This window comes from Microtus ochrogaster, chromosome 1, assembly GCF_000317375.1.
Source record: "Microtus ochrogaster isolate Prairie Vole_2 chromosome 1, MicOch1.0, whole genome shotgun sequence".
NCBI lineage: Eukaryota > Metazoa > Chordata > Mammalia > Rodentia > Cricetidae > Microtus > Microtus ochrogaster.
The window spans coordinates 5,351,408-5,366,111 of record NC_022009.1 but is presented as its reverse complement, the minus strand read 5'-3'; the positions used below and the strand labels follow the sequence as shown (position 1 = coordinate 5,366,111).

Here is a 14,704-nt window from a genome sequence, read left to right as displayed (position 1 = left end):
TGATGGTTTTTATTTGAAACATAGTAATACTACCTATTTGTTGGGCATGGGTTTAATTCTACACATTTTATAATGCATGTTAATATATAAAATCATATTTATTAAGTATATTTATTAAATATTTATTAAATCATGTATTAAATATACATTAAATCAAGGTAATATCAATTTCCTCTCAAACATATATTACATTTTTGTTCTGGGATGTGTCAGGTTCCCTATCAAGGTCCTCTAAAGCATATAGCAAATGCTCTAGATATGTTATACAGCTGTCATCCAACTGTGCAGTAGAACCCTAGAATTTAGTCTTTGTCTGATCGTGTTTGGGAACATACTATATTCAACTCTCTTCCATCTGCTTCATCTTTTCTAGACTTTAATGACCACTGATTGACTTTTTATTCCATTAAATCAATTATTCACTTCCCCATCAGTGAGAATATACCTTATGCCTTTCTGTGTCAAGTTTCTTTCCTTTACAATAACTTCCACCTCCCACTTCTGTTAGCATCTCAAAGAATAATTCCATGCTGTCCTATTTGGTTTTTCTCTTGTTCTACTTCCAACATTGTGTTTATTAATTGCTTTAAAGTGAGGCAAAGTAATCTGTCTCACATACTAAGAGGAAGAAATGAAATATATGCCTCTGGTTTATAAATGAGGGCATAGTTTATTTTGTTTGTTAGTTTGTTTGCTTTGAGATAAGGTTTACGGTAGCCCAGTTTTACCTCCAACTCTCTGTTTATCTGAAAATTACCTCAAACTCTTGGTTATCCTACTTCTACCACTGAAATGCTAGAATTACAAGTCTCTTTCTCCATGCTTAGCTATAGATGTGTGTTTTAGTGGTTACCTCATCAATACAGGTGGTAACTTATACCTCACACTCAGTTAGGTTTATGATTTAATTCAGTGGGCTTTATCTGACATTGCTTCCTGGATATTCATATGCATACTCTTATCACAGGAGAAACCTCATGATGCATGACCTCAAGGGCTGAAGGGCAGGATTACGTACAGGAAAGTGCTGAATAACAGCACATGACTGCAAGATAAGCATAAAATATCTCTGAGCTTTTACAGTCAAATGAAAACAAATTTTGAAATACAGTGAGCTTAATTCTTTAATAACAGTATTGTAAAATGAGATTGATACAGGCTCATGTTTCTCAAAATGAATGACTTTTAATATGCTTTGTGTGCTATGGTACAGGACCTTCAAAAACTCCAACAGATCTAAAAATACCCCTCCCACGTGTAATCAAAGCAATCATTGCTTATAGACATTTTGTCTCTTAGCAGCCACACTGTGTGTCAAGCTACAACTAAACCTATGAGATGGACATAGAATGAATGACCCTATAAAAGACTTCTCAGTGAATCTTGTGTAGTAGGTATTAAAGTAAGGATGTCATATTTATACTCTCAGTCAAAAAAATAGTTTTGTCCTCTGCTTTAACAATGCCAGAAAAGAGGCACTTGGAAGTGAAAGAACTTGCCCAAGTTCACAGTCAGGTCTTTGCGTAACTATCATGCCACACTCCAGAAAAGTCAGCGGTAGGACTGAATTATGGTTGAAAAGTTTCATTTGTAACTTGGGAAATATATGCGATGTGGGGAGAGCTAATGAAGTTTAGACTGAATGTGTACTGTTAAGATAAACACAGCCATACCAAGGACCCCAGTGACAGATCCATTTGGTGGAAAATCCTTTTCCAGGTCTAGCTCAGCAGAATCGCAAAGCCTTTCCCTGGACTAAGTATGGGTATTGATCAAGAACTTTTGACCTTTAGCTAAAACCATGGTATGCAGAAACTATCAATAACAACTTTCTCTTTTTGAATGACAGCCTGTCCTTCCCTTCTTTCATGCTATGTGTAATAAACCCGCTGGGGTTCCTGGCGGCCATCAGTGCATCTCCATCAGAGAGCACAGCTCATTCAGTCCAACTCTTCTGTGTTTGGCTCTGGGTCCCTCATTCCCCATCCCTCTAGTTAGAGCCGTCCCTGAAACCATGCAGGCCTCAGCCACAAAAGTGACATGAAAGCATGAAGTAATGAAACACTACAGCTAGGCATGGTTCAGCAAGGAAAAGCTCTTGCCACCCACCTGATCACCTGAGTTCAATCCTCATGCACCACGTGGTGAAAGGAGAGAAATATCCCCCTCAAGTTATCCTCTGGGCTTTTTATTGGTGCTACACGCTACACTGACAAACAAAATACAGACATACACACACACACACACACACACCATTACATATTAGCATGTGACTTTTGAATATCAGGTAAAGTTATATTGCTTGTAATCCCAGACCTCAGGAGCAAAAGACTCCAAAAATGGAAATATTAATGTCCATTTGGTTACACAGTAAGATAGTTAATTCCTGGATTAAATAGTCAGGTCCTGTCTAACTGAAATAAATTATGAAAGGCAGAACCTCCTTCAGAATGTTTGTATACAACCCCTAATTAACAAATGACCTATTCTATCTATAGTCTTTAAAGTTTGCTGTTAAAAAATCGAGTTTCCTATGTTAAATAATTTCTGTGCTATGGTAAGCTATCCCTCACTGTAACATGATTCAACTTATTCTTAAGAATCACATGCAATTCTTAAGTAAGACCTTATAATTATAAAAGATAGTTCACGAAATGTTACATGCTAATGCACATATGTCAAAAGTTCCACCCTGTAATTTTCTTGAGATTTATTTAACAAATACATTTGAATAATATTAAGGCTACAGAACTGTTCGCCCTCCTATAAGCCTTTTTTATAAACAAATATTTTTTATTTAATGTGAATTCAGTGTTTCTGTGGTCCTAATATACCTTAGTAAGCCTTGACTTGGTTACTTTTAGCTTAACTTAAATTCATGCATAACACATTAAACATTGTTAGTATTATATATTAGGATTTATATAATAATTTTATTATAACTAAAACATTCTAGGCTTGTGCTATTGACTTCAGTAAGCATTCATTTTGCCTCTTGACAGTAATACATTAATAATTAAGTATAATGCATATTTTAGAAGATTTAATTAGTGACATCTTCCATTTGTTAGTTTAATATTTAATAATTCTTTGATACATTTTGTTTTCCCCCCAACTGTGGTGAGTTTTGCATATCACCTTTACCATATGTATTTCCTAGCATCTTTTTAATAATAAATCTTTATATTTTAATGTCAGAACATCAGAGCAGCTGATGTTGTGACATTTTGAAAATTCCCATGCTATTTTAATGATGCTAGAAGAACCAGGAGGCAACAAGGATGTTTGAAAATGCCATATAGACTCCCTGTTTCTCTCATGAATATTTAGTATGGAATTATTGCCCTATTCTTGCTTTCTTTTTCTTTTCTTTCTTTTTGTTGTTGTTGTTGTTTTGTTTTGTTTTTGAGTCAGGGTTTCTTTGTAACTTTGGAGCCTGTCCTAGAACTAGCTCTTGTAGACCTACCTGGCCTTGAACTCACAGAGATTTGCCTGCTTCTGCCTTCCAAGTGCACTAAAGATGTGCGCCACCACTGCTCAGCTTATTTTTTTTTTTGATTAAACATACAAGTTAACAAGTTTTAATTCTAAACTGCATCTCTAAACTGAGCTTAATAATTTTTTAAATTAAAGCAATAACATTGAACAATTTAAGTCTCTCTCTATAAATATATATGTATAAATTACATATGATATAGGTTTCATTTTGTCATAAAATATTTCTGAACATATAAAATTGAACATCATTAAAATATATGTTCCCTACTTCTATTTATGAAAGTGTTGTGTATACTTATTCTGTGCTGTAAGTAGAATATGCCCTGTATGAATGTCATATTTTATGTTCTATAAATAGCTTCTAATTTCAGTGTTTGGTGAAAAGGTGATTGTTTTTTAATTTAGTGTTTGTCTTTCTACTTTTAACCTGGGAAATTCAGAAGACTTATTTTTCACTGTGAGAATTTTACGATTTAATCATAAAAGAAGTGGTAGCCTCTGGATTTCTGCTGGGACATTTGTGGCTCTTTCTTTCTGACTGTTAAACCTGTGCTTGTGAGAACTCGCTACCTAAACCATCCTGACTCAGGGTACCGCCTTAGGCACATATTTTGACTCCATATGAACACAGACTTGAATTGGCACCCGAAGAAGTGCAGTCAGGGCTTGCTGTGTGTAAAGACTGTGAGGATTTATGCTCTCTATCGCTAGCTTAAATTCAGGTTGAAAAATCAATCATCCCATTCCTGATTAATCCAAAAGTGAAAAAAAATCATCCATCTATACCATGAAAACACAAGGACTGAACAACTACAAATGATAGAAAAAGTAGCTTATCACTGAGGGAGAAGTGGATGCTGCGCTTGGCAACTTCCGTCACTTTTGTTTTCCTAGTGATAGAACAATAATTCTGGGAAATGAACATTTGCCTATTTTCATGTGACCTTTCCGAGGGTGGCCTGAGCAAATCAGAGCATTGACAACAGCTCATAGAAGATATTCAAGTCTAGCTGAGAAACCATGAATTTTCTGGAGTGCCTTACGGTGGTACAGATGGTGTGAAAACAGCTGTACTCCTGAGAGCCACACCCAGGGTTGGGGATTACTAGTAAAGGCTGACTTCATGGAACTTTGTGCACAGATTCCAGGCAGTGAAAATGAAGAGTGTCCTCTACTACCAGAGACTGAAGAGGAACATTGTGAAGCTTCTGGAGAAGTTCCAAAATTCTTATGAGTTTCATGACTTTTCTGAACCTGATGGGTTTGACGAATATCCTAAGTCTGGAGACATTTCATGAGGGAATGTTTCAAATCTGAGGGAGTAGCTTCAAAATATCACATCAAGCATAAAACATTTAATGATGTTCTGTACATTTATACTGCTTAAGCGAGTATTAAACCCGACTCAAGATTGAGTAGTACCTTGTCTTTTAATTAAAAAAAGGAACAAAGTATTTTTTTAGCTGCTCAAACATTGAAGTATATTTAATCTTGTTGTTGACTTCCAGTTGCAGCATCTCTCACTAAATGTGTGTATGTCTTCTGTTTGTGTCTTTTAGCATCCCCGTCAATTAAGCTTTTGGTGGATGATCCTATAGTTGTAAATCCTGGAGAGGCCATAACATTAGTGTGTGTTACAACAGGAGGAGAGCCCACGCCCTCTCTCACCTGGGTCAGATCCTTTGGGACTCTACCTGAAAAGATTGTTTTGAATGGAGGGACGCTTACCATACCTGCCATCACCTCAGATGATGCTGGTACTTATAGCTGCATTGCCAATAATAATGTGGGAAATCCTGCAAAAAAATCCACCAACATCATTGTGAGAGGTAAGTTGGTCTGAAGAGGAAATAAATATTGTCATGTTTAATTTAAAAATACTTTCTCAGATATTGACTTTGTATGCCAGTTATTGAGAAAATGTTTACAAAACTTGGATAATATGTAACCATATCTGGAATCTGAAAAATCTTAAATCCTAATGATACTTTATTTGCATGAAAGAAATTTACAAAATACTTACAATGATGTGTTGACTTGTACTTATATAAGTAAAACATAATTAATAAAGTGTTATGTAAAATATACATAGAGCATATGTCAGTTTAGACATTTAATAATTTCGTAAACTTTATGATTTATCCATATTTATAGAACCTCATTTATGTGAAGGCTTTACATTTTGATATATAGAGAGTTATATGTGTTCTTATACTTAAAAGATTCTACTTACATATACTGAATATAAAATAAATATAAAATACAATGATAATTGCATGATGTGGTTTGGAAAGTATAAAAGTAGATATGAAAATATTAAGTTCTTTTCCATTGAGATTATTAGGAAATATATAAAGACATTCATACTCACTTGAGTAAGGTGTCAAAAGACATCATTGAAACAAAGACTTGAAAAAGTCAGAAAAAAAAGAAAAGCTTATTTGAGGGACTAGAGCAAAATATGTATGAGCTCCTAAAATGGCAGCAACAGGGAGATTGTTGTGATGGCTACCAGCTAATATGTTGATGGTGGATATAGCCCCACTATTGAAAGAGATAAAGGAGTTAAGAAGAACTTCAAAAAGAAGTTATATTCTTTGTGTCATAGTTGCTTAACACAGGACTGGATAGGGATGGAGATGAACAATGAGATGTCACAGGAGCAAGGAGAGGTCCTTTGCACACAACAGATTATTCTGTGAGTGAAACCTAATTAGCTCCATTGTCATTAATGTGTGGTATTTTTGCGAATTATTGTAGTGATTTTAGTGACCCCAGCTCATCATGTCCATGTACAAAGATGATTAAAAAGACACTCCTTGACAAAATTATACTTTTAAGAAAATGTAAATTACTATAGTGCAAACCAAAACACTGTGGTTTTTGGCCTCAGCTGTAGAATTGTTAGCCATAGTATAGTCAGTAACTGTAAGGGGTTAAAGTAGTCACTTCATGCATCATGATAAAATGAAATAGTACCGATAAAATTACCATAATGCCTCTTCATGGGATTAAAATGGTTAGACCCAATAATCCTGAGTTGATTATTAGTACTATCAAAGTGAGATTCTTTTTTAATTTAAATAACATTTTTCCCATTTATTTTACATACCACGCAGTTTCCCCACCCACCACCCACCTATCCTCCTGGCCTCTCCTTTTTTTCCACTAGGGTTTGTTATGTTGAGGAGCCAGAATCTATCATCCATCATACACCAAGTGTTTACAAATGAAAGAAATGGGAGCAGAGGGGGGCGGAGGATGCCGTCAACAGTATTTATTTTCTGTCTGTTTGTTTGTGTTTGTTTTTAAAACGCCTATATTGTCAAGGAGATGTAAAATAGTCTGTCAAATCGTGCTGTCAGATTGACATGAAAACATTGTAACACTTAGCCTGAAGTGTCACAGATCCAATAGTGAATACCTTATTATATTGTTTTATCAAAGAAGCAAGTTCACTTGAGAAAAAGTGATGAGTTCAATCTAGTTTACATAGTACAGTCATTTATAACACTAAATCCACGGGCAGACAAAACGTCATTGTTTTTCAGGCATCCTCCAGGAAAGAGGAAATATGCAGCAATGCACCCTACCCATTTCTTGCCTCTCCTTGTCATCATTACAAAGGACATCTCCTCTTACCTAAGTAACATGAACTAAGTAAAGCCTTAACAATTATTTCTCTGATACACAATTTCTTTATTCTTATTTAACTTTTCTGGAATGTATATTTTCATTATCATACTATCTTACCAGTGGGACTTCTCAGTACTGACAACATTCAAATAATCAGCAAATTGAGGTTGTATTTAATCTTACTGAATATAATAATTGTCTAATGGACACTATGTTAATCTGGAGAGAATACTATACTAATTCCAGGAATCTGTCTTCTATCCAATGGCAAGAAAGTAAGCTTAAAAAAAAAGATTTTCTCTTTCTATTGTTTTTAATAAGTTATTCTCTAGACTTTTGAATGTGTATAACTGCATAGGGTCTCAGTTTCCCTGTATCACAGAGGAGGCAAAGTACAGAATTCTGGACTTACCTCCTTTTGTGATTGTCTCTAACTAACTGGGAATCTGTAGGGATATCAAGGATATATTGTTCTTAAAAGCAGCATTTCAACCTGTGAGTGTCTACACCCAGAAGAGTATATAGAGTTTAAAGAGGAATAAAATGTCAGACACATTTCTGAACTCTTTGTTTAATCTTTTCAGTTTTTATTTAAATTATTTCATACATAATATTTTGATTATATTTATCCCCTTCTCCAACTCCTCCCAGTTCCTCCCCACCTTCCAATTGATCCAACGTCATGACTCCCATCCCATCACAAAAAATAAAATCAAAACATGAAAACCAATAAGACAAAATAAAAATGCCTAACAAGCAAAACTTAAAAACAAATGCCTACAATACCTTAATTAATTAATTAATATTGAGTTTATTTTTTGCTGGCCAACTACTTCTGAACATGGGGATGTCCTGGAATATGATCTAAACACTCAGTGACACTCTATTGTTTCCTTTTGCCAGGAAGTATCAATTGCACATATTTTCTTGGTTAAACATAGAACTTCTTGTCCACTTCCACCTATCCGTATTGGGACCCATTTGTCTTAAACTTGTGTAGTCTTTATGAGTGCTTCCTCAGTCTCTGAGACTTTATATGCACATCAGCCCTGTTGTGTCTGGAGGACACTGTTTCTTTGGCTCTTAGAATCTTCTGTCCCCTTTTCTACATAGATCACTGAGGCTTGAGCACAGGGTTTTGATGGAGACATTGTATGTAGAATTGAGTGTCCCAATATCTTTTGCTCTGTACACATTGCCCACTTGTGGGTCCTGTGTTAATTTCCATATACTACAGAAAGAAGCTTCAATGAGAAGCACTGGAACAAAGCACTTACTTACAGATATAACATGTCCTTAGGAGACATTTTGTTGTTATATTCCTTTAGCAGACTAGTAGTTTTAGGATTTTCCCTATGCTCATAATCTATCTAGTCTCAGATTCTTGTCCTCTTTAGCAGTGCCAGGGACAGGTATATGTTTTGTCTCATGAAATGTACTTTAAGTCCAATAAATAAGTGTTTGACCACTCCCATAACATTCATGTCACTGTTGCTCTAACATTTCAGCTAAAATCAGGAACAAGACATCTTCTTAAAAATGAAAATGTTTCAAAGTAAAATATATGTGTGATTTATATATATTGTTTTCTGTATGCAATGTCTCATTCCATAAATATAGCCAGCTCAAACTGAAAATGAATCTCATGGTTTACAGTCTGAGTAGAACATTTATGACTAAGGCAGAAATACTTCTCAAATGATCCTTAAAAAGTTTACAGTGATTGAGGCATATTTTCCTAAGTCAAGCAAGAAGCAGTTGCCTGATAAATGTGAACAGAAAATTATGTTGATTCCTAATCTCATCCTGGGTGGCTGAGCTCAGTGCATTCCATACTCCTACTAGATAATGTGTTATTTCCATCTGAAGTTTTTTTGTTATGATTTGCTAGTTTTAGAAATGTCCACACTTCTTCTGTCATGATTAAGACGCTATTGAACAAGCATGGAAATAATATATTCAAGAAATTCTCAGCGTATTTTACTGTACTGTGGGATGTTTAAATTGCTACAGTGCTTTCAAATCATAAATGTATATGGGATCCAAAATAGCATCAAACTCTAGCTGTGTTTCCTTGGATGCAGTTCAGGTCCATTTGGGGCCGGAAACCGGCAGTGAGAACAGGAGATGAAGTATGGGTAACTTTCCTTCTTTACCTCTGTCAGTTCTCCGCTCCTCTCTCCACCATCCCTTTTCCATACCTTCCTAATAGAGACCACCCTTACAAAGAGCTTTTCCTTTGTTCCCATGCATCGTTAGTGGTCTCGAGAGATACTTTTCGCAATAAAAAAACATCTGTGTACACTGAGAACTGTTCAGTTTGTTGTGGGTGTAAAAGGAGGAAAGAGGGTGGAGAAAGAAGGGATAGAAAGGGGTAAAGGAGAGGTGTAAAAGTGACCCAAAGTATTATAAGTATGTACCGTGTGTAATAATTTGTACAATTAATACATGACAATAAAATTCAAAGAAAACTATATCCTCTAACGAGACTCTCTAAAGAAACCATTAACATGGAACATTTTTGAACATTCCATTATTTCAGCAGATTCTCTCTTTTTCTCTCTTTCTTTCTTAGTAGCATCCAAATAAATGCGGCACAACATGAGATCATTTTTTTGGGACATTCACCTCTATATAGTCAAAGCATTTAATATTAATTCTGTAAGACCATGCAGGTCCCTGTGTGATATCTCCATCCATTGAGTATTAGAGTCATGAAGGTATGATTCCTTCTAAGGTTTGTTTTTTGAACACCCAGAGTCTATCACCAGACCTCACCAAAACATAGTTTTCAATATCAAATGAATCAAGCACAGTGGAGAACAATTATTCCCAAACCCAGAGTCTAGAGAGATCTTCCACAGGACATCTTGAACTTTGCAAAAACTTACATATCAGTAGTTCTCATTGTTCTATCTTTAATTAAATCTATTATCTGACATTCTTCTACTTTTTAATCACATATTCAATCTATGAACTAAAGAATGAGGTATTTTATATGTCTTTTGATAAGTTGATGAAACACATTTTTGTAGAATTTTCTGGATTCCAATCTTTGGTAAAATAAGTCAGGAATATTCTATTATTTAGACTAATGATAATATTAAAAATGAGGAAAATGACAGTGAGTTTGTATTCTTGAATGTGACCTACAAAATCTCTCCCTGCCTCTAACATCATAAAATTATATGACCATATCTTCCCATATTTGATACCATCTGATACAATCATTGTTCTTTTTATTAGCATATCTCCCTTGGTTTGCTAAACTAATCTTCACACTAATCTTCCTGTAGACACTTTACCACAAAATCTGGCAAGATAGAATATGCTGAGTCAGTTGGTTTATGTGTTATTTAAGAAAGAAGAGAAAAATAATAACTTAGGGCTATGACCTTGAGTAGAAATTTTATTCTAATTTATTCTCAAAAGGTCCGTTGTCATTAAAGGACCAGTCACTGGGTTGACACTTTTGGGAGTCGAACAAACCTGAGAATGAAGCAGACTGGAAAGTCTTTAGATAATTGCTGGTTCGCATGATGTCATCCTCAGATAACTCATTTAGTAGTACTGAGTAGATTGTTTTTATTAAAGGAATATTTTAATCAGCTCTGATTAAAAAAAACACACAAAAAAAAAACTTCAGCAAAGGAAACCTTAAAGGAAAAGTTTTATTCTGACTGACAGCTTATAGAGCATCTATGACCACTTGACTCTGCTCTCTGTGGACCTCTGGTTAAACATAACCCCAGGGCAGAAGCATACATGGAGCCATATGCTGGATGGAAGATGACAGAACTAAAGCTAAAACAACCCCTTTAAGGACATAACCCCAATGACTCACCGTGTTAGCTATTTCTGTCTCCTAGGTTCGCATCTCCTAACAGCTCATCAAAGCACGATCCCATCAATGGATTCATTCATTGACAGGTTCAGAGTCTTCATGATCGAAGCACTTCTCCAAAGCAGCTAAGCCTCTGTAAAGCACATAACACTTGGAAGGAATTGTCAATATAAATCAAGACTAAGACGGCAGCAAATGCTGTAGATGCCCTTTGATGGACAAAGTATCAAATAATTTACAGACAGGCTTTAATGCTACAACTGAATTCATGGTGCTCTGTAAGCTATACGCTTCAAAACATCATGTTTCCTGGAGGCTTCAATACTCACGTTATGTCTAACTTTCTTCCTAATCTCTTAATCTTTTATGAATCCATTTCCTGAATTTTTGTAAAGTAGCAATGTAAAACCATTTTCCTCTTTCCATTTCAAAGTTGTTTCAACATTTTTGTTGATCATAATCTATTTTGGTGACATAATTATATGATTTCAATATTGAGTTAAATTCACCTTTTCAGAGAAGGTCAATATGTACTAACTGGGGACTGAATATACATTTCCCTAGTTGCATAGAAATATAGTGTAACATCACAGAACATCATAAACCCCATTTTTAAAATTTAATTTAATAAAATTATCTATTTTATAACAATAAAATAAGTAATAAAATGAAATTAAATTTAAACAAATGTTAATATTCTTAATTCCAGTTTATATGCATGGATGAACTGACTTCAAAATTTTAATTTTATTTTTAAACTTATTTATCCTGAAACAATAATTGAAAGATGCATTAGCACAGTAAACATTTCAAAATATTCCTCCTTATAGTTATTGGTGGGAAAACTTATTATAAAATTCTATGGCTAAAACTATTAGCTTTAAAATTCACCAGTTCTAAGTAATAACAGCCACCTGTATCAGTTATGTATCTGCTATGTACCAGATAGAACACATGCACTAAAGGCATTAACATTTTAGGTTTATGGGCTAATGAATTGACTCTTGGTGTTTTTGCAGAAGACGTGAATCCACGTCCCAGCATGCAGGACAAGTAATTCAAAACCAACTGTAAAACCAGCTCCGGAGGATCTGATATCCTGTTCTGGCCTCCACAGACATCTGCACATGTCTGCACACATGCACGTATGCACACACACAATTCTCAAAAAATATGAGATTATGAGATAGAAGTATGAATATTTTAAAGAAAGTAAAATTTATCAGAGATCTATTAAGCAATTTCTCAAATCAAGCTGCATTTCAGCAATAAAACCAAAAATCATAACCAGGCTTTGGACCACTGACATAACAAAGGTAACTTTCAAAATTTAGCCAGATTTCCACCAATAATTTACTTTCTCTAAAATATTTGAACTGAGTGAGGTCAATCTCTCTCTCTCTCTCTTCTGCCCCCTCTGTGAGTTTCACCCCAGGAGTCTCCAAGCCATTTCGGGGCGATCCTCTACTTTTGTAGAAGAAGTAGACCTTAGAGGCATACTAGCAACAAATTGAGTTTGGGAACATATTCTCTTTTTACTTACTAAAACAACAAACTACAGCAATATTCCAAAGGGAGATAACATTGGAATATACAACCTCTTTAAATTAGAGCATGTTTGGGATTTTGCTTTTTTTTCTTTGTTACTGTTGTTTCAGGGGTTTGTCATTCATATTCTTTCTTCAGTAACCCCAAGCATATGTTTATTGACTTTTTCAGTGCTAACATAAAATACACAAATTATTATTTTTTAACAAGAATACATTGTGAAGGACTTGGCATTACAATGATTTTTCCAGCTGTCTTGCAAGTTATTGCACAAAAAATTTAATAATTTCTTGTAATTGGATCAATGGGATCACATAGAGAAAGATACAAAAAATATTTATACAATTAAAATGTTAAGTATAAACACAAAAGAAAATGAGCTACTCTAAATATTCATTAATTGTGTAAAGACGATGACCAACTCTCAACCAAAATGTTAATATTCATTAGTTGGAAATGTGTTAGATAGAATTTAACATATTTTATGCTGAATAAAATTTTTAATGGCAATTATTTCTGATATTTTAATTATAGTCAGTAGAATGTTACACAGATCCCCATGGTTATCAAATTCAGTTTTTAGCCACCAGTATCTTCATTTTATGATCATTATTAATAAAAGAACTTCTAAAATTATACAAATACACCCTTTCCTGTCCCAAATCACACTGCCTGTTTGATGAATGACTTCCCATAAGGCCATGTGCAGATAATACTAATCTCTTTTCTCCATTTAGTATTCTGTGCTCCTTAAAACTTTCTTCCCAACTTCACCACATATACACACACACATACAAAACCATACCAGAGAGACTTATTTTACATTGTTCTCTAGCTCTAAAATAATCTTAGTGTTCTCTTTTTGAAGATTGACTAGAGCCATATCAATTCTAAAAATGATTAGTTTTATTTGCTGCCATCTGATAATAGATAGCTTGGTTTTAGGATCTAAATTTTTGTTTGTTCATTGAAATAGTATATGAAGAATCTCACAAAATATGTTCTCAAAAAAGTTCCATTTTGATATTGTATTATCTCACATTTGCTTTTGTATTGCTATTGTTATTCTTAAATAACATTTATATTTATTTGTATTATTAAAATTTAACCTCTGGTCTGTGATGGCACACTAAAGAGGGAGAAGCAGGTAGACCTCTGTGAGTTTGAGGGCAGCCTGTTTTATAGATCAAGTTCCAGGCTAGTCAGGGTTACACAGAGAAACCTTGTCTAGAAAAATCAGAAATAAACCTGACACATCCTGCTTACAGATAGAACCTCTCTTATCATATTTATACTGGATAACATGAAATGTTTCAATTTCTAGATGCTCTAAAAATCAACACAGTCTGAGCCATAAGTCAGATTCAGCCACCTCTCCTCTGCGTGTCAATTAAGAGCATCAGAATAAGAGTGGAAAGCAGAAAAAGGAGATTTTTTCCCAGTGTGGCAACACTAAAAGAAACAAAAGAGATTCAGTAATTACTCCAAATGCAATTTAGGGATCCTGAGTGTGAATGAAGCTTAAATGGATAATGCATGTATTTTATTTCATTTTGGTTTGTTTATCTAAAAGTATGGTTGTAGCGTTTAAAATGATTTCAATTTTTGTTTCTAGTTTTGTTTTTTTTTTGTGACAGAGATTCTCTGTACACAGCTCAGCTGTGACTGTATTGGAACTTGCTTTGCACACCAGGATGGCCTCTAATTGACAGAGATCTGCCTGTCTCTGCCCCCCACGTGCTGGGTGCTTATAAAATTATTATGAATATTTTTAAAATATGGTAATATGACTCTGTGTGTAGAGACACTTTGCCTAAGGCCTGGGACCTGAATTTGATACCTGTGACTCACATGGGGAAAGAGAACCGACTCAGGCAAGTAATTCTCTGACCACCACAAACACACTTACACTCACATACAGAGAGAAATGATGAATGACAGATAGGCAGATAGATAGATGGTAGGTGATAGATAGATAGATAGATAGATAGATAGATAGATAGATAGATAGATAGATAGATAGATAGATAGATAGAGATAGGAACCTTCCCCTATATATTTATGTAAGTGTAGTCACATGTAAAAATACCAATACACATGCAAGCAATTTCTCTTTCTCTCTCTCTCTCTCTCTCTCTCTCTCTCTCTCTCTCTCTCTCTCTCTCTCTCTCTCTCTCT

General features: G+C 34.7%; 1 protein-coding gene across 4 annotated transcripts in view; it reads left to right on the top strand.

The window, feature by feature from the left end:
* Positions 1-14,704, top strand: part of Mdga2 (MAM domain containing glycosylphosphatidylinositol anchor 2) — a 733,616-nt gene that overhangs the window by 515,793 nt on the left and 203,119 nt on the right. For all 4 annotated transcript variants that reach the window (XR_003376942.1, XR_003376941.1, XM_026779216.1 and 1 more), the window contains exon 6: positions 5,058-5,327. Coding sequence is in view for 2 of the 4 variants with exons in the window: in XM_026779216.1 (XP_026635017.1) it covers positions 5,058-5,327 (270 nt within the window). In the remaining 2 variants the exon portion in view is untranslated. The remainder of the gene's footprint in view (positions 1-5,057; positions 5,328-14,704) is intronic.